Source organism: Anas platyrhynchos, chromosome 1 (assembly GCF_047663525.1).
Source record: "Anas platyrhynchos isolate ZD024472 breed Pekin duck chromosome 1, IASCAAS_PekinDuck_T2T, whole genome shotgun sequence".
NCBI lineage: Eukaryota > Metazoa > Chordata > Aves > Anseriformes > Anatidae > Anas > Anas platyrhynchos.
In genome coordinates this window covers 56888153-56909920 of record NC_092587.1, presented here as the reverse complement: position 1 = coordinate 56909920, position 21768 = coordinate 56888153, and the positions used below count along the sequence as shown (strand labels likewise).

The 21768-nt window shown below is 44.0% G+C and overlaps 1 protein-coding gene across 8 annotated transcripts; it reads left to right on the top strand.

Annotated features, from left to right (window-relative positions):
• The first annotated feature begins 270 nt into the window (after nt 1-270).
• TMEM263 (transmembrane protein 263) lies at nt 271-21322 on the top strand. Of its 8 annotated transcripts, none has more exons than XR_011809515.1 (6): nt 271-491; nt 4114-4171; nt 4673-7090; nt 9383-9447; nt 10496-10615; nt 18590-18728. XR_011809515.1 is itself a non-coding variant. In XM_072038315.1 (6 exons), the coding sequence occupies exons 5-6, from the start codon at nt 14287-14289 to the stop codon at nt 18874-18876; spliced, it is 351 nt and encodes a 116-aa protein (XP_071894416.1). In that variant the 5' UTR covers nt 6838-7086; nt 8242-8395; nt 9383-9447; nt 10496-10615; nt 14281-14286; the 3' UTR covers nt 18877-21322. The 8 variants fall into 8 exon arrangements, 7 of the variants coding, with proteins under 7 accessions (XP_071894416.1, XP_071894419.1, XP_071894414.1 ...); XM_072038315.1 differs by lacking the exons at nt 271-491; nt 4114-4171 and adding exons at nt 8242-8395; nt 14281-14350 and having other exon boundaries at nt 6838-7086; nt 18590-21322; XM_072038318.1 differs by lacking the exons at nt 271-491; nt 4114-4171 and adding exons at nt 8242-8395; nt 14281-14350 and having other exon boundaries at nt 6838-7090; nt 10499-10615; nt 18590-21322.
• Nucleotides 21323-21768: the final 446 nt, after the last annotated feature.

The window sequence follows — 21768 nt, the reverse complement described above, 5'->3', positions numbered from 1 at the left end:
TTCTCATCCTAAGCCAAAACACAGCATTCCACCAGCTACTAGGAAGAAAATTAATTCTGTGCTAACTGAAACCAGGACACTGAGACACGGCTTTTGTGATCCTGGAGTCCAAAATACCTGCAGTACTGCGAGGACACAGCCTGACAGAGCAGTGGTTTCATAGCCAAGGGCATTCCCTAAGGTGTGGGATGAAGGCAGCTGAGGATGTGAAGTCTTCTGGGAGAGGATTTAAAACAAAGTTAGTGCAGCTGACACCCTCATCTGTGAGTGCACCCTGTGGTTAACTATCCTGGCAAGTGCACCTGGGAGAAACCAGATCCCTTTTTTTTTTCTTTTCAGGGCAACAAACTGGCTTGCTCCAGAAGGATCCTACAGTGGAGAAGATGCCCAGGAGGGCCTGGGGGTGAAACAGGGCAACCCAATTGGGCATAGAGGAATCATGCCTGCACAGGAGCACGTACAGCTTGTATGGACTACAGGGATCAACCTCTGTGAGTACACCATGGGGTTAAAAGCACAAAGAACGACAGCAGAAGTCTGTGAGGAAACATTAGGCTACACGTGGAGAGAGGGCCCCTTATCTCAGCAGTGCAAGCCCCAGCCTTACAATATTTGACATGGGCCTCCAGATTCAGAGGATATAAAAATACCAAATGTTGAGTGGGTTTAACTTGCCTTTACTTGCCTTCTGTCTCCTGAGCTGTTAGGATCTATAGACAACCCTTTTCCCTCCACAACACTGCTCCAGACACGTGGTATGATGTCAGTGCTGGCCAGCGGAAACGATTTTATCTGTATAGAGACGGGACTGATTTGGGTGCTTTTACTTAGAAATATTAGGGCATGTTTAGAAAGTATGCTTGAAGTTTATAAAGAAAATCATCGTATTTTCATTTTATAATTAGTGAGTAGTCAGAACTTTCCCCTTTTATGTTAGCTACTATGTAGCTAACGATGAGAAGCAGTTAATGACAGGTCAGTGATAGGATACGACTAATGAAGGGAGAAGGACTGCAGAGCTGCAAAGTTTCTGAGTGCACTGGGTGGCAGACAAAGACTCTGTAAATCCTGGGGGCTGCGGTCAGTCCCTGACACTTTGTCTCTGACACCCCTTCATAGTCCCTCCCTGCCCCTGCTCCCCATGGGGTCCCTCCCACAGGATGCCATCCTTCCTGAACTGAGCCTGGGGGGCTGCCCACAGGCAGCATCTCTCCAAGCACCGCTCCCACACGGCTCCGCACCATGGGGTCCATCCCCCAGGAGCAAACTGCTCCAGCACGGGTCCCCCACGGGTGAGCAGCAGCTCCCCCCAGACCCCCTGCTCCTGCGTGGGCTCCTCTCCACGGGCTGCAGCTCCGGCCCGGGGCCTGCTCCTGCGGAGGCTCTCCATGGGCCGCAGCCTCCTCCAGGCCACATCCACCTGCTCCATGTGGGCTCCTCCACGGGCTGCAGCGTGGAGATCTGCAGCACCACAAGAATCTCCGTATCACCCATGGCTGACCCTCGCAAAGCCCCAGCTCCCACCGCACAAGCACAGGGTGACCACATACGCCACCTCCTGCACCCAAGCACTGTCTGCTTCACAGGATGTCAGAGCTGTACTGGGATGTCCCCTAAGGAAGGACAGCAATCCCATCAGTTCTTTCCAGTAAAGGAGTTCTGCATCTCCTACAAACTGTTAACTGCATTACAGGAGAGAATCAGTGCTATGAAATACAAGGGATGCATTGTACTGTCCTCATCATCGCTGTTATTTATACTTCTGTTGAAGAGAAAAAGGCATTGAAGAAAGTGTGGGGTTTGATCAGAAAATGGGGAAAAGGAAGGAAACTGTATTCCACACGGAGAAGAAGAATACAAAACCACTGTGCAGAATTTAGATCTAATCATGTATGAGACTGCATTTGACAGTGTTCACAGGTATGGTTCCAGGAATTTATGAAACCAAGGGACTTCCTTTACTTTTGAGTGTTTCTTTCATTTCAGCACACCAGCTATATGCATGGAGCACTCAAGCAGAGATCAGACACAGAAATCCATAGGGTTGTACAGTGTTCACTTCTTAGCAGGGCCAATATTACCTTATTTCTTATTCGAGGTATGTGGCTTGTAGTTCAAAATTGAAATATTTTTGAGTACTCCCATGCTTGGTGTGTGTGTTTTGTTTGCTTGGTTGTTTTTTGATAGGAATAAACAAAACAACAACAGGTCTCTGGTGTGTTGCTACTGCAATACGCACACCTTGAAGACCAGTGGCAATCAGCGTTGTCTTTCCTGATTAATAGTTAGTGATAACCAGACCATTTACTAGACTTTCAGACAAATCACTGAGTTGTCCACCTCTGTAAAGAACGACCAGACCATGAAGTCACTTGCTTATCAGTGGTAATTAAATAGCTGTAACAAACTGCGGAGACACCCACCTGATCTTCCACGTGCTTGGGTGTCTCATCAGTCCACTGGGATGAATAAGGAAGCAGAACAGGGAGTAAATGTTTAATTAGACTGACAGAAGGTACATGCTGAGCTCTGCACAGACTCCTTGAGAGACAAAAGCAAGAAAAAAAGGTGCTCGGTGCCCTTGCAGGCCTGGGTTTTGTCTTTGCTTCATTTGTAACCTCAAAAGCATGGAAGGCACTCTTGCTGTGTGGGTCTGTAAATCTGGTAACGTTAATGTTTTATTTCATAACAAGAATGGATGCATGCTGGAGAGAGACTTGACAAGCTGACTTCGTGCTTAGCACAGCTTGTTATTTTAAATGTCAGTATTTTGGGAGAGGTTCCCGTGCCAGCAATTTCCTTAGAGGCTCGAAGGTACGAAAGTGGGCGAGCACACACCCAATCCTTAACTCAGACAGCCTTCCGCCTTTATAAAACACAGCAAAAAGCTTATGCATACACACTAATAAGTAGAGCACACAGCTGGGAAACAGCAAGAAAGAGGTCTTATTTAAAACAGGATTAAAAAAAAAAAAAAGTTGTCACAGAAGAGTTGCTGCACGGCTGTGCAGCACACCACACCTAGGAGACTAAACAGCAATGTCACCATCTCGACTTATTTATTCAAGGCAGGGACCTGACCTTTCCAGGCTCATTTGTTTCAGCAAACTTTGCTCATGCTACTCATGACTGCTCATATTCATAAGAGTTGCAAGATTGAAACACCAAATAATTGCTGATAATGTAAAAAATGTGCGATAGGAGGAACAATACTGTTTCCTATTATAATTTTTTTCCTTAAGAGCATAAATTAATTTGTACTTTGAGAAATTACTTCAATTACTTTGATTGTTTTCCTATCAAAGGTACACTTCTAAATTGCCCACTGTGCTTCCATAGATATGAAGCTTTTCTGTGATCTTTGCAAGAAATCTTAATGAACAGATTAAACAGGGTACTATAGTTCTATTAACTGCTATTGAAATTATTTTGTTCCAGGTTTGCCAATGTCCTCCCAAGCATTCTCTCAGTTATACAGAGGAAATGCCACCCTGCAGGTTGAGCAACAGACACAGATTGCTTCAGTCTTGATTGTGTGGCTTCAGTCTTGTCACTTAACCCCAAAATGACACCGTGCCCTGACCTATGAAATGAGACAATTAAATCAATTCACCTTTGTAAACAGTAGGGCACCATAATAGCAGGTTAAATAGCAGTATGTAAATTTAAAATATTAATTAAGTTGACACCAAGCACCAAGTAATCAACTTGAAACAAGCTCATTAAAAGCTCTGTGCTGGAACTAGTTGTTTAATGGCTCAATAATGAGCTGACTGTATGATCTGCAAAATCGTGGTTCTTGATAATTTTTGAAGTATATAATCATATTGTGATAATAGCTTGAACTTGAGTCTACATGTAACAAAAAAAGATACCTCCAAACAGTTTGTCACCTCAGATTCAGAAATGCACTCTTGCTTATTCCCAATTTGTATTAGTATAAAGCTGGAGTCAGATGTGTTATAAAAAGCAATGAGAAGACTTAGGCTTTTATGTTGGTACCCAGCACTGTAGTGGTACTTCAGTATTATGTGTGAGCTGTTACTTTCTGGGCCATCACCAAAACTGTACAAGCAGTGCGTATCTCTGACTTTCTGTCCCTACACATTGCAGTCACCTGGTACTCGTGGCAGACAGTTTCCTTTTCTACGAGACAAAGATGCATCTGCAGGTAAGACATCACACTTAAGTAAGCATGTCTCCTCATATGAAATGAGGGCATTATATATGTTTGAGTGGTGTGTGCTGGTCTTTAGTCCAATCTGTTTCTGTTTGTAAGACAGTGTTGGCTCCTGGCATCACCATTCCCACTGTAACAATTCTTGGATATTCATTGGACCTTCATTCCTCCCTTCCTTCCTTCCATCCATCATAAATCCATCCATACCTATGTTATCTACTCAGGGAACTCATTTTTAAACCTAAAGGTAGATTTATATTTCTAGTCTGCAAAAAGCACAATTCTTGCCTAATCCTTCTCTACACCACAGGCAGGGATCTGCGATAGGGATGTATTCACATCCGTGGCAAACAAATTAGGAACTGGCACCCCATACAGTCCATCTTTGGCCTTCACATATGGCTACTATAGTTGACTGTCTCTAGATGAATCAAAACAGCAGAGGCTGAATCTCATGTGCTTTTTTCTTGTCCTCCTCATTCTGCTCTCCAGCTCAGCAAACAGTCCACCCGGAGTTTGCTAGCCAGACAAATGCCTATGGACATCGCCAGAACTAAAAGACTGACACTCTCTCCACACCTTTGACTTTCCACATTGGCTACCAACAAGTGGAAAAAATGAAACTGCTGGGCACCACCATGAGGCCTAGAAGCTCAGGAAATGTAGTTCCCATTTTAAATTAGCTCTGTACTGAAAGAGAATGATTCTTTCAGGACCGTTTCCTACATCTGCATTGAATCCAGCACAGTGAAATACCAAGCCTGGCTGTAGCTCCCTGCAGACACTTCAGCAGTAGAAGTAACCATAATCATAATAATGAGATGCAAAATGTATATATTTTGACCTTCCTTCATTATTTTTTTTTCTGCATCTGTAATCATGGTGCATTCCTAAAAACCTATAATCTAAGTGAAGAAACCACTCCTCCATGCGGGAAAGACTGAATGTTGCAATTGTTTTTTCCATTTTAAAATAGCTAAGAAGCTGCTTATGTACTATTTCTAGTGAAAGAAGGCTATTTATTTAAAGACCAAATAATACTAAAAAAAGTCATTACTTGAATATATTAGCTGCAGACAATCTTTGAGAGGATTTAGGAAGTTCAACGCATGAAAAAAGAAATGAGAGGAAAAGAGTCACAGTGATGACACCTCTCCAGCCAAAACCTTTTCCTCGGCTTAGATGTTGGTGTAGAAAGTCACAGGGATGCTGCCCGTGTGCTTCCTCTCTTGCAGAGACCTCAGTCTGAAGTGATGGGTGTCAGTTACAGCACCTGCCCGTGAGCCCCCGCTGCCAGCGGCTGCGGTCTGATGGGGAAGTTCACGCCGTCTGCTTGCTCGGCAAAATGCTTCATCTGCTCAAGCTCTTCTGTTCCACCCTCCGTCTGTCAAAATTTGAGGAAGAGATTTTAATCTCCGCAGTCCCTTTCATTTTCAGTTACTAGCAGGCAAAATATAGTTAGATGCTTCATGCTGTAAGGTTTATGGGTGATTTAACTTTTATTACAGAGAAGATATTTGAGCGGCGACACTTTCTCCTGCCACCAGGAAGGCGAAGAGACAGGCCTGCGTTTGAAGCACAGCACCCACAGATAGCACTGCACACACCTGGGCCTTAAGGCAAGGGGTGAGCAGCAGCAGTGAGAAAATCCCCTCCAATGGAGGAACAAAAGGACAAAAGGTGGCAGGCATCCGTCTGTTCCTGCCAGGGAGGTAAACACTGCGTGAGCTTGGAGCTGCTGACCTGCCTCTCAGGTGGAAATCAAGATCATGGGATAGGACTTGGCTGTGTGTGTATGTGTGTGTGTGTGACACCTTCAAAGGACACCAGTGATCTACACATCCTCTGTGCCTCGACCATACTGAGAGACCCAAGGAACAGCCCAGGCCTGCAGCCCCGTTTTCACTTGCTTTCTGCTGTTCTCACACCTTCACCTGCTCTGTGCTGAAATATAGACCAAGGTCTGTGTTCTTTCAGTGGGCTGGGAGTGCTGAGTGCCCCCCAGGTGGGTCACATTGGTACTCCTCCAGCAGTCCAATGAAGTCTGATGAGGTGTATGCCCGTAGACGGCTGATCCTTTCCAGCTCCATCTCATGCCTGCGATGCAACCCTCTGTGCTAAGCCAGAGGTAAAGCAGCAAAGCCAGGAGAGAGTCTGGAAAAGGCCTCTTTACACGGATCTCTATGAAAATAGAGATCTGTGCTCCTCGCTATTTTCTGTTCATGAGCAGAGTCCACGCGGGATGTTATGATTTAGGGTCAGAGGATTACCCTCCACAGGTGCTGCTCTGCGGAGGCGGGTGCAAGAGAAGGGGGCAGCCAGGCATAAAGCGGGGCAGAGGAAGCAGGGGGGCGATTTGACTCCACAAGTCAAGCATCGTAAAGCATTTCTCGGCGTGCTTGGTGTTGCTGTGCTTCTGAGCTCCTAAACTCAACCATCAGAGTACCCAAACTGGGGAGGTTGGGTACCCTCCCTTGGCCACACCACACCCCCTTGTCTAACGAACTAGAAAGTGGCCATTCGTCGCCAAAACACCCTTGGAGAAGGAAAATGGTGGTGGTGTTGGTGAGGAAGCACCACCAGACCACCCTCCCCCCCCACCCCCGGTTCCCCTCACACGGCCATTTTGGCCGGGCGCACCGGGGGCGACCTCCCCGCGCCTCGGTGGTCCCGGGGCCGCTCCAAAGGGCCCGGACCCTCCAATAGGGGAGTGCTTAAACCGGGGGGGAACCGGGCAGCACCGAGCCGTGCCGGGATCGCTACCGGTGGCGCCTGCGCGGCCCCCTGGTCGCTGAGGGGCCGCGCCGGGCGCTGGGGCGGGGTCTGCGGCTGCCGCCGGGGCGGGCGCCACGTCGACAGCGGGGAACGGCGCCGGGGGAAAGGCAGCGGCAGAGCCGGGCCCGTGGGTGGGTGAGTGAGGGACGGAGCTGGGGGTAGCGGGGCTGTGGGGGTGTGGGGAGGCCTCGGCGGCCACGCAGGGTCGAGGAGAGCCGGGGCTGCCCGGAGCCGGCTGCCCCCCGTGTCCCCCTTCAGTGTGTCCCGGTCCTCGGGGGCTGCTGGTGGTGGTTGGGGACCGCCCGGTGTGGGGTGGTGGAGAGAAACGGGGGAGAGGTGGTTGGGTTTGTAGGGTTTGGGGTTGCTTTTTGGGTTGTTTTTAGGGCCGCCAGGCGCGGCTGCCTTCACCCAGCCCCGGGCGTTTACGTGGTGCGGCCTGAAAATATGGGTCCAAAGTGAGTCTGAGCGGTGTGTGTGTGTGCACATTGGCTCAGTGAATCCTGCCTGGACTTTTATTTATTTATTTATTTATTTATTTATTTATAAAGCTCTGTGGAACGGTGTTTGGGTAGTGCTGGTGTTGCCCCGCCAGCCCAGAGATCAATCCCAAAGGGTGGTCCTCGCCTGGCAGCGAGCAGGTCGCGATGTCACGTTTCCAGCAGGCAGACGAGAAACCCTGGGGGAAAACGCTCATTATTCTTCATTAGTGAGAAGTTTCAGTGGCCGCTCTGTTGCTGGCTGTGGGGCAGTGTCCGACCCCAGCTCCTAGGGCAGGGCGCTGAGCTTGTGGGGTGTGAAAGCCCCCCGAGGAGCGGGGACATTTGTGGGGCTGAGCTGGCAGGAGGGCGGCTGCTGCTGGGCCTTGCCCTCTCTGGAGCTGCTCCCCTGCCTTGCTGTAACGTCCTGGGCAGAGTGAAGGTGGTGTGGTTTCATTTCCACCAGTGATGCCTTCTTTTTTTGGCTTTAATTGCGTGGGGGTTTGTATATTGGTCTTTTTTTTTTCTTGGTTCACACCTAGAAACTTCTGATGAACTTGCCCTCATTTTTCCCTGAAAACTGTGTCTTGCTCCTTTGAAATCGGCGTGCTCAGTTTCAAGCCCCTCTTGCTTTGTATTTAGAGCTGAGTTTTGAAACTTGGCTTTTAAACAGAAGGCTTGTTGAAATGTCAGCTATGTTCTTGGGTTTTAACTACACGCTTTCTACAAGCCTGGATTTGTTGTTTTTTTTTTGTTTGTTTGTTTGTTTTTTTTACTCCAGTGCTGTTAGCATCAACTTTCTTCTTTCAGAAACTCAGTCAAGTGTCTCCTTTGCATGAAATAGCTGAAAAACACATTTCCACGAAGGCTGTGCTCTGAGGGTTGCGTCTGAGAGAGCTAACAGCACTTAGCCCTCTGGCTCGTGACATGTTACAAGCACTCCTGCAGGGCGTAAAGCAAGCAGGCAAGTAGTCCGGGGATCACTTGTGCTGCCTGAAGCAGTACCCCAAAGAGCAGTCACTGGTGGGATCACCTTTGTGGCTTTGTGCTTATTTCCCTGTTTAATTTGGAGATCAGAACACGGTTACTCTGTCCAAAATGCGTTTCTTAAAGTATCATCCCTCGAACAAGTTTCTTCGTGTGTGGGGGATACATCAGGCTTGCTTTTAAGTCTACTGCAGCCGGTGAAAGGGGGACAGGGAGCTGCACGCGTGGCGAGGACTGGTGTGTTTCCTTCCAGCTCTGTAGCTCAGCCCTCTGACCGCCCAAGTTGGTGGGCAGAAGGAAGCTGCTTATTCTGCGGTGGACAAAGACGAGGTAGCTGACGTGAACTTGTGCCAGGGGGGTAGATCCAGCGCTGCTTCGGCCGCCTTCTGGAGCGGCGCGGTGCTGCCAAGCTGAATTGGCCTCGTCCTTGGGTAGTTTCGTTGCTGCCCACAAATATCTGAGTGGTGGCATTGAAACAAGCCAGCTCTCACTGGCTGCTGCTCGGGCTGGGTTTGCTGAGCTGAAACAGTAGGGCTTTTTGTGCGGGAGTTCAGAGAGGCAGCACGAGCATCATCTGAAGTTGGGGAAGCTGCACGCGCGTCCGTAGCGGTTAGAGCCCGCTGCTTAGCTGGAGGCTAACGTTTTATACCAGTCGCTGTCCAAGAACCGCGGGCTCGTTAAGGAGAGGTTGCGTCCTGACATCGCCCAATTGCCACATGGTGTAGTAATCCTCGTGATAGCTCACGGATTAAGTAGAATCATCGCTGTTGCTCAGGAACGCAGAAGAAAAACCAATGTGTTGGTGAGATAAATCTCACACAGTTCTGGCTTCTTAAAGCCGTGCTGAGTCTGCTTCTCCCTGCTGCGGGGCTGTGGGTGTGTGGTTCCCACCGTATACACGTGGCAGGATCATGGCAGTAGCACTGTTACGTGAAATGTCATTAATCTACTCCCGTTCTTGCAGGTGTATGCAGAGTGTCTTTGGGGTAGAAGCTGACCAGGCGTCTCCTTCACAAAGGAATATATTTGGTGAGAAATTTTTGTTTGTAACAGCTTGGATGTGAATGTATGCGTGGCTCTGACTTCACCTCTGGAACTTCATAGAGCTTTCATTCAGGGCCCACTAACAGCGTCAGCTCTCAAATTAAAATTTTCTTCTAAACCACTTCTTCCTTTATGGCCATGTAAAAGTCTAAAACTTACAGATATTTCATATTCTGGCAGTATGGAAATAGGGGTTTTCTTCTTCAAAACCAATTGAAAAAGTAAGTTCCAGTTCTTCTACTACGAAGGTTGATACATATTTCCGTGTATTAAAACATGATAAATGATCCCTTACCTCTTGAATGAATAGTACATTCATGAGCGTGGAGGGAAAGAAGCAGAAGGTAGTTTATACATCTTCTTGTTCAAAATCTCCCTTAAGACCTGCGTTTATTTCTACTGCTTCACTAAGAAAACACAAAGCTTATTTACTTACCTGCACAAATGACAAAGGAGACTGGAAAGTGCCACTGGTAGACCAGATGTGTGCTGCCTGATCGTCCATATGAGTTCTGCCAGAACTCAAGGAGATCTAACTCCCTGATTCTGTGTGATCACTGAGTGTGTGTGTGAAATGAAGCATGAGTCTTTTGTCCCGGTGACAGGAGACATTGAATTTGAGATCACAGGATGAAAATACCAAAGAGATCTATTTTGATTGCTTCTCCCCCATCCTTTTTTTTTTTTCTTTTTACCAGTCTTAGCAAAATTTGAAGAAAGTTCTGAAAAATGTATCATAAAAATTCTAAAGTTCAGCTTTGCCTTGTTGCATGTGCTTGCAATACTGCTAATTTTGCTGTTGTATTCTGTGTCTCTGCATGATTCAGCGTACAGGGAACTTTGAATCTGTAGCTTCTGATCTAAGCTCCCAGGGTGCTTTAATCAATGCCATGTATGAATGACCTAATTCTACCCACAAAACCTTATCCTTGCGCCTCCAGATTAGTGCCTTAGGTGTTGGCTGAGAGTTTTAATCTCTTCTGTGTCTCATGAATTTTGTTTTTTCTTTTTTTTTGTGGGGACACACCTTCAGCAGGCAGAGTGAGAAGGAACCTCCCTGAGGATACACTACAGTCTGGTGACAGAGGACTCCCTTGCAAGGTGGGACGTACGAGCCTGGATCTTACTAGACCAAGGAGGCGCTGAATTGTAGGTGAGTGCTTTCACTAGGGTGATGCTATGTAAAAGATTTTAAAAACAAAACAAAACAAAAAGACAGTTTACTAACTCCAATTTTTAAAGAAAAGACACATTCATGCCTTCTTCTTCTGAAGATTACATGGAGTCTTTTGCCACCACGAAGTTATTCCATATCCTTGACCTCCATTCAATAGAAATATGTTAAATCTCTGGACAGGAGCCAGGTTTAGGACATGGTCCTGTGCTCAGAATTTCCTGTTCACCAGATAAGCTACACACTGTAGCACACCGGATTTTGTGTCACATTTCGGAGGCTCGTAAGTCTCCTGACACACAAAACTAGATACAACAATGTGCTCAAACTGTAACCTAGATATCTTAAAATTTCATGCTCAAGCCCTTTGTTGGAGGTAGGTCTTGGTTCTGCGTTTCACTGAAGAGCTATAGAAAAACAAAATGGCTTGTGATTGTGCTTTGTGAGCTCTCCTCCGTGCCAAGTTCTGTTTTGGGTCAAGCTGTACGCCTTTTCTGACAGTGATTTGATTCTGTTTTCCCTACGCTGGGGCAGTAGGACAGCTGTGAAACTCCTCACAAGTTCATTAGGTACACCTCTTGCAGCATCACTGGAGTGCTTCCAGGCACCCACAGAACCATGCATCACATAAAAGCTTTCGACTTTCTGGCCTCAAGATGCCTGTCGGCTCTCTTCTCTGTAGGGTGAAATCAGTCCCATCAAGAGTGCCTTGTTTTTCATTAGCTGCTTTGTTCAGACCAGTGAAGTTCTCTGCTGACTTCTGGGGTCTTAAAACAGCAGTTACTGTAGAGCACCATAGTCCATATAGTTTTACGAGAGTGAAGTATTTCTGTGGTTTAAAAGGAGTTGTAATTGTAATAGGTAGTTAGAAGGTGAGTGATACATTGGGTAAAAATCTGGTGTACCTTTTAAAAAGTAGCTTGTGCTCAGAATTTCCATAACCTTGACCTTCTGGGGAAGGTAGCAAGGGGAGGGAATGCGTCATTGTTTTTATGTAGTGCTGCAATTTTTCACTTTTTTTTTTTTTCTTCTCTAATACTTTGCCACTAAACCAGAAGCTCTGCTGTGAAGGTCTCCTGCCAACACGCTGCTTTCCTCATTTATCTTTGCTAGGAGCTGCACGTAAATCAGACAGTCGCCTAACCTGGATTACAGGGAGCTACGAAGCAGGTTTTCTGTTTGCCAGATTTACTCTAGTTCTTCCCATTGGACAGGGCTTGTCTTTATTAAATACTTGGATACAATGCCTGGCACAATAGATCCTTGATACTTCATTGGGGCCGTATCTCCTGTCAGTGCTGTTGTGCCTAGTACTTCCCTAGTAGTGGAACATACGAAGCCTTACGCAGAGTCTTGGAACACTTCCTACCATTTTGCCATATTCAAAACTAATTTCCATCTGTCCTCTAAACTTGTTTATAATCCCAGTATCTTATCTGTGCCTGTGAAATTATTTTTTTTTCTGAGGCTCTTAGGAAGAATTCTTGACAGAACCTTTGGGGAGTTCAAGCAATGAATTTCATCTGGGGTTATTTTGGGAGCTGCATGCGGGCTAGGTATAGGGGATTTAAATGCATTGTAGAGGTTGTTCTTCATAACGACTAATTATTCTCTGTCCTAATTCATTTGGGTCTCCCTTGAGTCTTTACAATTATTTTTGTCACTTTTCCTGTGTTTGAAGTAAGGCATGGTAGGTTGTAATCTTTCTTTTTTTTTAAGGATTTTTTCTTAATGCAGCAAATTAAAATCTCCTTCCTAATGCTGTAATCATCTTAATGATCAAAATGACCACCTGCTGAGTAGCAGCACAGTTGACTTAGTTGTGCACAGAAGTTCTGATTGAAATGTCAGGCCTGTCAGTTTCTTGCAGTTTCTGCCTTATGTTTCTTACAGTGCTTGCTATGTTTGTTTTGAGATACAAAAACATCCATTTGTCTTACCTCAGTGAAGACGAAATCCTCCTATATGTCCCAGCTCGCAATAATAATGAGAATGAATGCAAAGGAATCGCTTGGCACCGAATCTGGTCCTTTCACAGAGCCCTGGACTGCCTCTGTTTCTCCCTGGGATCTGTCAGGCTCTTAATTTTTTTAACAAGGAATTTTATAACTGCTACATTTTCCAATTGCCTCTTAGCCGTCGTGTATTTAGTCTTCCATAATGATGTGCTGTTAAGCACTTCCCTATTTCTCAGCTTCCACGTTTGCATTTCAGGCTTTTGAAAGGTGTTTGGCCTTGCCATAAAATTAGCCATGGTGGTGGTAGATGTTCTTGCTTGCTTTCCTGTTCAGCTTCTTGTGTATCTAGAGATATGTAGAGTCATAAACTGATGCCCTTAGTGCTGGTTGCGAGGACTTCTTAATATTCAATTTCGGCTTTCTTCTCATCCAAAGATCTATCACTCATCGTGTGGGTGCCGGTTCTTACTGTGATGTTTTGACTTTGTAATTACATTGTGAGGGTTTTAGCTGCTGTTTCCCAGGTGAGTCTTCCTACCCTTGAGTTCTGCTTCTGCCTCCTCATCCCTCTTCCAGATCTCAGCCCCTGCTTCCTTCTCACCCACCTGAACTGCGGAGAGGTCTGGGCATGGCAGGAGGGGCTGGAGTTCTTCTTGTGGTGATCAGTGAGTCCAGGAGGAAATTGAGCGATATAAAGGCCTTGTGCTTGCTCAGGGAGAAGGGAAATAAGAAAGTCAGTGGTGAGGCAGGAAAATTGAAGGATGCTGAGTGGCACAACGCAGCTTGTTTTTTTCTTTCCCCTTTTCCTAACCTCAGTACCTGCTGAGGAGGGAAAACAGGGTTGGCAGGAAGGCTCAGGGGAGGAGGTAGGTCTTGGGGCTGAGGCATGCATTGGTGGGGGAGGTCCTGCACCAGGCATTGCTTTCTTCCCCACAGGAGAGGGAGATGCAGTGAGCAGCGCTGCTGATTTGAGCTTTCTCTTGTGCTTCCCCTTCCCTTTGGGGACTGCTGTGCTAGAACTGCTCTAGGAAACAGCTTTTGGTGTTTTTTCAGTAAATAACAATAATAAAAACCTACCTGTTTCTGAAATGTTTTCATTGGAAAGTTTGTGCATAGCTGAAATACTCCAGTTCCGCTGCTATCGCTGCGTTGTGTAGGCAGTACCGTTACAAGATAACTAGCGTGCTTTTATTGCATTTACTTCAACTCTTTTTTTTCTGGCATTTATTCAAATTCTCCTGCAAGGACTTGTTTCTCTAAGCTACTGCTTTCTAGGTCTGAACAGATCATACAGGCATGCTGTTGTTTTTCTAGCGTTTGCCAGTACGATCGCTAACCTTTTATTTTGTAGTACGTAAGCACAGGCTATCGCATGGCGGTGGCTGTTTTGTTTTCATGCTGTTTTCGCCTGATCACTTCTTAGGTTTGAGATGTGCTTAGCATAGGGTGACCGCTCCCTCCAGGCCTGCTGACCCGATAGGGGCATCGACTCCTCAACTATTGAGTCTGGTAGAATTGTGCAACAGCACAGTCTGATGATAAAAAGTGCAGTAATTGGGCAACAGATGCTAGCTTCTAGTAAGGAAAAATAAGTTCTTATTCTTGAACTACATGAATTTTAGATTCAGGGGTTACATTATTGCTTTGGCAGAAGAGATGTACAGAATATGTGAATTTATCTTTTAGGCAATAATGAATCAAACGGACAAAAATCAACAGGAAGTCCCATCCTACCTTCATGATGAACCACCAGAAGGTATGTACTAGTTTCCATAATACCATGTAAGTTTACAGAAATTCACCTAAAGTGCAATTATTTGAAAGAAAACAACACCCTGCAACCTAAACTCTCTAACTTTTAAGTAACGGTAAATAACCCAGCCCTGGGATAGGATGGGCCTGCAGTTCTTGTTCCCTTCTGCATTATCCTGATAGAAAGCCACTGAATACAATTTAATTAATAATTATACTGATAAATTACAGAGAAGGTGGGCAGATAACTGTAATTTGCAGATAAGTTTCAAGAGATGTGAACTGGTCTGTTGAGCATTTGTTTCTGCTGCCCATATGTGAGATGAAAAGAGCCCAGCTTCACTCTTGGGTGCCTTGCTGAGTTCACAGTACTTGTGACTTTGAAACAAGATGTGCTTGCTGCTACTTCTGCAGAGTTTTTTTCCATAATAAAATTAATTGTGGTTCTAACTGTTGACTTAATCTCGTGTTTCTGTGAAAACAAAGGAACGCTTGACTTTGTTAATGCAGTGGCATCTTGGTCCCATGAACCAAATGAATTTTACATCAGTTATTAGATCTGAAGAGGAAATGAAGTTGTGAATTAGCAATATTCCCATCCAGGCTGCGGACCAGCTGCACTGTGAGGAATGCTGTTTGCATAGCGTGGCTGGGAGCATACTAGATCAAAAACTGTTCTTGGCACAGAAGTTGTCTGGATTTTGTCTTCTTGTACTTTAAGACCAAATGTATCGGGTGTAGAGGTCAGCAAGTCCTGATTCCTCTCGTTTCATTACTCTTCAATTTATAATGGTAATTTAAAGCTCTGTTTGCAGGGTATTCTTTCTCCAGCTTTTATGTGTCATTTAACAGAACAATTTACTTCACTTGAACAACAGTATTGTCCACTCGCTGCAGCGGACTGGGTTCAAGTGGAATAGCTTGCTATTTTCTTAACGACTACTAGATGGGAAGCGCAAGTACAAGGAGATGAGAGGAAAGGGAGAAATAGTTCTTGGTAGCACAGTTCTTAAGCCCTACTATACATGAACTTGTTACAGGGTAATGTTGTTAGAAGAAAATTCTCCTTTTTAAGTCCTTAAGGGGTTGTCAGGATCCTAGAAGCATTTCTGAAAACAAATGCCAGGTTGGAACCTGTGCCCTAGTATGTGTTAACATTTTAGTTTAAGTTCATAGTGTTTTTTTTTTCCTTTTTTTCTTCCCCCTTAAAGATTGAGTTGTGTTTTTAACACATTGAACCTCGCACATACAATTTTGACAGTGGCCTGGTTGGTAAATCATGACCAATTCTTCCATCAGGAAGATGCTGAAGGGATTTTTTTTTTTTTAATCTTTCTAGAATATTGAGTAGTTTCTCCAGATTCAGAACGTAACAGCAGGGCTCTGTCATCACTCACCAGTGCAGGGTTTTGTTTAAAATTTGTGAGTAACTAAGACTTGCTTTCTTCTGCACAGTTTCTTATTTCAATATGAAAATAATCAATTTGGGTATGTAGTTTAAACAGATGGAGAAGGCTGCTGTAGTTAGGAGGAAGAGTGGAATGAAATACAACTCATCTTGATAGAACCACCATCATTGAGAGCTTTCTTTTCCTTTTGCTTCAGCCTTATGGGCAGTCTTCAAGCCCTTTGAGTCCGGTAAAATATTGGAATACCCTAAAGCGTCTGTATTTTAGATGTCACGTGAGGCTGTCATATGTGATATGCTTACAACATTGCAAAAAGATGGCCAGTTGTGGCTGGAAGGCTACCAGAGCGATGCTGGCAAGAAGATTGGCTCTGATCTGGCTGCCAAAGAAAATTCTTAGAGTAAAGGCTCCATTCCAACACCAATTTGCTGTTTTGGTTTGCCTTTTTTTTTTTTTTTTTTTTTGTAAAGATGAAAATATTTCCAGGTTGTCCAAATGACCCTTGACCAGCTTGGTGCCCAAAGACTTTAAGGAAACGAGTATATAGAAGCTTTTCTGCTCTTACTTTCTATGAGTAATGCTTTTCTCATGTTTTACTTTCTTTACTTTTGTGGTCTGTGCTCAAACTGTGGTTCGCTGTCAGTCTCTTTCAGTGGGAAGCTGGTTTCAAGGTACTGTGGCAGAGCCAGCCCCGAACAAGGAATTTGTGTCATTTTCTCCCTAGATCTAGCAACATGCTGTCTTTAGCTTTTTCATACTGATAGGAACGTGGAGACCAGGAATGTATATTCTAGAACAGAAATTGACCACCAATTAAAAAAACAAAACAAAACAAAAAAACTTTTTAAAGGTCTTTTGTATGCAAATGTTAATTCCAATCTCTACTTGCTCGTGTTGGCAGTGCATTTGTGCTGGAGATGTTCAGGCTGAGGGCTACAGGTGTAGAATGAACCAGCAAGGCTATTTATTGCCTGGCTTTAAGTAAAAGGCTGTAATTTTCCTAGTTTCCAGAACCCTTTTTGTTATTCGTACAGATTTCTTAAGAGAGACTAGTATAAGATGGAAGCATTTTTAGTATCTTTGCTTCCTTGAGTGGAACTGTTGCTCTTTAATGACTTTTTTTTCGATATTTAAAAAGTTCTCTCATTTGGACAGCATCTGCTGTTTGAGTTATTTTGGTGGCACACTTAGGAACTCTGATTTCAGCGTTTTTAAAAATAAATTCTGAGTCCTGGGTCACTTGTAGTGTTAACCACAAAGTCATTGCATATCCATGGGAAGCTGTTCACCCCTTAGTTTCCATCTTGTAGTATGTGAGTGCTGGGAGTTGACTCGTGGAAACTCTTCTCAGTGGAAGTTGTCAACAATCAGGAGAGCCTAAGAAGGCGTCATGGGAGACAGAGACATCTTCTGCTGGCTCTCCTATGGCACGTCACAATATGGAGTGAATATGTTGACAGGGGCTGTATAAAGGTCTTTGGATCTAGATCTGATTTTTTTTTTGTATTTTTTGTCTAACCCCTCTAGATTTGTTGTCTTCTTTCAAGCATGTTCTTTCTGCTGCAGACTCCTTCCCCTCTTTTTTTAGTGACTGCTTCTTCCTTAGCTCTGTTCACTGTGGTTCCATTTGCTCTTTCCTTGGCTCCCCCTGCTGTTTTTCCTTAAGAAAGGGAAACATATCCACTAAATCCCATCTATTACCTCCAGGCAGGTAGAAATTACAATAAATTCAGTGACTCTTAACGTTCTTGTTAACTAGCTGTCTCTTGACATTGTTGCTCTGAAACTTGTTTTAAGATAGTATGTGGGATTGGTGAGGAATTAACCAGGCAGGAGCTGAGATGTGCTTACCTATCCAACATGGTTGCAAAGACTGGAGATTTCTCAAGGTTTGCACCAAAAATACTTTGCAGACAAACATGTGTCAGGGCTAAGCTGGTTTATGGGTGTAGTAGGTAATAGATTTTTGTGTGCTTGTGTTAACATACTGCTCATGCAAAACAAACAGCTTCAGAAGCCCTGTTGCTTTCAAGATTAGTTGGAGTTTATGCAGTAGTGGCATGTGGGGTTACAGTCCTAGCTCATTTTAGAGACAAGGTGTGTGTATCTGCAGGGTTTTGAGGCCTACAGTTAAAAACATGGGCTACTTTACTAAACTAGAGGACTAAATTGCTAGTTCTGGGAGTCTTCCTATTACTCTAATATTTTTTGTTAGTTTGAAGCTAAGAAATTTTACCACAAATGTGGAATATGAATCAATATACGGCATACAGCAAAGAACCATGCAAATACAGGTTAAACGTAACATTAAAAAGGAAAAACAGATTTAGACGGTCAACAACGTGCAGAAATCCTATGGCTTGAGTTTTGGTTTTGTGTGTCATTGGGATTTCTGTTGGGAGCTCATCAATACTGCTATTGGGGACAATTTTTTGCATGTAATGAGCTAATTAGAAGTTACTTGGCTGGTTGACTTCTTTTTTCACCTTACCTTTCTGAACTACTGAAAACACCTTTTAGGAAGAAAACTAGGTTTGTGTAGATGTTGAAGAAAGGAAACGATACTGTGAGGGCTTTGCATCAGTTTTGTCCTCGTACTGCTTTTGACTCCTGATGGCTCTTCTGTTCGTAACCTTCTTTGCCTCCTTTGTGCCTCCTGCATGCAACCCCTGTAAATACTTCTTCAAAACAATCATTAGTAAGGAGAGAAACAGCTTTCTCTCAAGGTGAGCTCTTTTCAAAGAATAGCTTTTTTTTTTTTTTTAATTAATAACTCCTCTGAAAATGCTTTCATCACAGCGCTGTGATTGACTCGATGTTGTTTCCTCCCCCAGGTGCGCTGAAGGACCACCCGCAGCAGCAGCCAGGCATGCTTTCCCGTGTGACTGGTGGCATCTTCAGTGTCACGAAGGGAGCTGTTGGTGCCACGATTGGGGGCGTTGCTTGGATTGGAGGGAAGAGCTTGGAAATTACCAAAACAGCGGTCACGTCTGTGCCTTCCATGGGAGTAGGGCTAGTCAAAGGGAGCGTTTCTGCTGTGGCTGGAGGTGTTACGGCTGTAGGATCTGCTGTTGCAAGTAAAGTGCCTTTAACGGGAAAGAAAAAGGATAAGTCTGACTAAAGCCAGAACTGAGAGACATACTTGATTCTCCAGAATATTACATCGGCAGCGTTAAAATCTGCTGAGATTTGGACCATGAGAAGCCATGCGTCTTAGACACTCCATCTTCTACAGAGCTGTGCAAGTAACTTAATTTCATCTGACAAGGACAGAAGCAGCTTGGGTAGCACAGTGTCTGAAGATTTGTTAGAGCGTAGATTCAAGCTTTGTATCTGGTGAAATGTTAACACTTGGTAACTATAGAAGTGAGTACGTGTATCTGAAGGGATTATACATATTTGAATATTCACTTACTGTAAGTCTTGCAGTTTTGGACTAAAATGTGAACATAGAAACTTACCTTGGTGATGTCTGCCGGACCATCTGTTTGATGAGGTGCCGTTTACTGTCCTCAGTGGCATCCACATCCTCCTGCTAAGGATCCTTGAGCTGTGTAATGGCATTATTGGATGTGCCTAAATAGTTACAAAACTGTGTCTGTAGGAAGCCTGGAAACTATCAATGCGTTCTGCCAGAGCGAACTGGCAGCAAACAGAACTGGAGGTGTGCAGAAATTGGAAACGAGTGGGAGATAGGAGGTGACAAAGTTTGTAACGTGGTAGAAGGGATCATAAAAACTAACTTAATGCCTTATTCGAAACAAAAAAAAAAGTCTCTTTACTAGGTGAAGCTGTGTAAGCTGTGTCCTGTTGTTTCTGTACAGTTCACAGAACAAGCTTTAGAGACTCTGACTCCTAGTATCTGAAACTTTTAGTCAGTTTTTACTGAATACAAGACTGCAAAATCTCAGGTGTATTTAATGATATGCATCTATTTCCTGCAAGTGCAAACTTGCTTCTGATCAACTTCTTAAAGACACTAGAAAAAATGAGGGCTTCATGGAAACTGGGCAGGTGTTTGTGGTCATCTAGCACAACTCTGTAACTTGAAAGCAATTACTTGGTGTAGCTGGGAACCACTGAAGAACTAGCGAAACTGTTTCGGCTCCGTGGTGTGCCAGGTTAGTTCCTTGCTCTGTTTAAACAAATGCAAGAATTTTTCACTACATCTTTGTCTCACACTTTGCATTTTGATTTTGAGGAAATGCAATATTTTTATTTAAAAAGAAACCAAAAACAGGCATATGAGGCCTTAAAAAAAAAAAAAATTATATATATATCATCCAAGTAAACTGTATATTGACAGATTCCAAACTTTGACACACCTCAAACGAGAACATCTGTAGGTCCTCTGCAGTATGTGAGGCAAAATGCACTCCTAAGACACAGCTTGAGGTTGCCTTAAAGTAGAAGCTGTTGGTAATTTTTGTTTTTTGTTGTTTTTTTTTCCCCACGTGCTGACTTTGCAAATAAGTAACTTCTTTGGAAGCCTGTAATAGAAGGCTGTGAACATTGTGTATGCAGTATTTTCTTAATCTCATGTTCCTACAAAAAAAAACACACTTCTAAGCATGTAAAAGCTTACTTTTTCAGTGGCTATGGCTGTACAAGAAGGATATATAGGGAGACCTTTTAGAAATTAAAAGAAAATCAAAATACATCACGTGTCTAAAACTCGCTCCTATATTTATGGGTGTTGAAAGTAAACTGCAAATTATGGTACAGTAGTAGCCCAGTCTCTCTGAGCCATTGGTACTTCAACTGCAGTCTGGAACAACTTTATTTGGTGTCATTAATTGCTGGTTATGTTGGTGGCATGGTATTACCACACATAATGACATGGGGAGGTGGGGACAGCAAACCCAGCAGGTAGAATTCTCTGTTCCTGTTGTTAATTGCACCAGCTGCTTAGCTCCAATCTGCTGGAAGCGTGTATGGAGGTAAGTCTATGCAATAAATGCAATATTTAACTATTTTTATACTCAAAAGCTAGCAGTGCAGCGCCCAGTTTGGTTTAAAGATCCCAGTTAGCTACAGAAACGAGCTGGCTTGGCCACAAGAAGCAATCAAACTGCAGCAAGAGATTTAATGTGGTCTGCTCCCCCTGGTTTCTGATGCAGACGTACCCCAGAGTGCTACCAGTGAGCTCCGTGAGCCAGCTGTTTGGGACCACAGTGAGATTTGTGACACTCTACCAAACCTTTCCCAATCATTTTCTGAGGACACAAATGTTGAACTGGTCATACCCTTTTTTTTTTTTTTATGGCATTCTTTAACTTTTATGCTATGAAAGTTGCTGCAAAATGAGTGTGGTCTGAGATGAGCAATGTTAGAGCTGTAAAAAGCTGCCAGCACTTCATTATGTTTTGTTCTTAGCATATCCTGTAGTTATTACTTCTGAATCTTGTAAGTGAAATGCTTTAACGTGGCACATGCTTTGAGTTTTGGAAAAGAGCTTTGTCCTATATTCTGCGTATTTCCCACTTGTTTATGAAAGTCACCTCCTAAAGAACTTGTTCTGATTCTGTCCTGGCACTTGTGAAACATTAAATTCTTGCTGTTTCAGACTTTTTGAAAGCTTCCTTAGTTACTTTGTGGAGAAAGGCAGATCAGTAAAGGCTTAGGTGTGACTCTCCATGCTGTATCATGGCCTAGGGAACCCGGATCTAAATAGCACTGAGCAGCTCTTGGCAAAAACCTCACGTTGCTGTGAGGTTTCTGTGGTGTCTGCGCAGACACAACGCAAAATCCTCTTCACTGCTTGTTTTTTTTTCTCTTGGGAACTAAAGGTTGGGGAGACCCAATTTTAAGATGATAGGAAGTAGAATGGAATGTGGAACCTTATTTAAAAATAATAATTAAAAAAAATTTAAGAACTTATTTTCCTGGCCCCCCATTTCAAAAGGGGAAGTGTTTATGAAGACTACTTGTATGCCTGACTGCTCATTCTATAGCAAAAGGCTGGGCTGTGGGCTTCTATGTGCAAATATTAAATGGTATAAACATATTCACT

Coding starts and splice junctions, on each gene's coding strand:
- TMEM263 (XM_027449844.3), top strand. CDS start 14,287: ATGAATCAAACGGACAAAAATCAACAGGAAGTCCCATCCTACCTTCAT. Junction 14,351..18,589: donor TCATGATGAACCACCAGAAG/GTATGTACTAGT, acceptor TTCCTCCCCCAG/GTGCGCTGAAGGACCACCCG.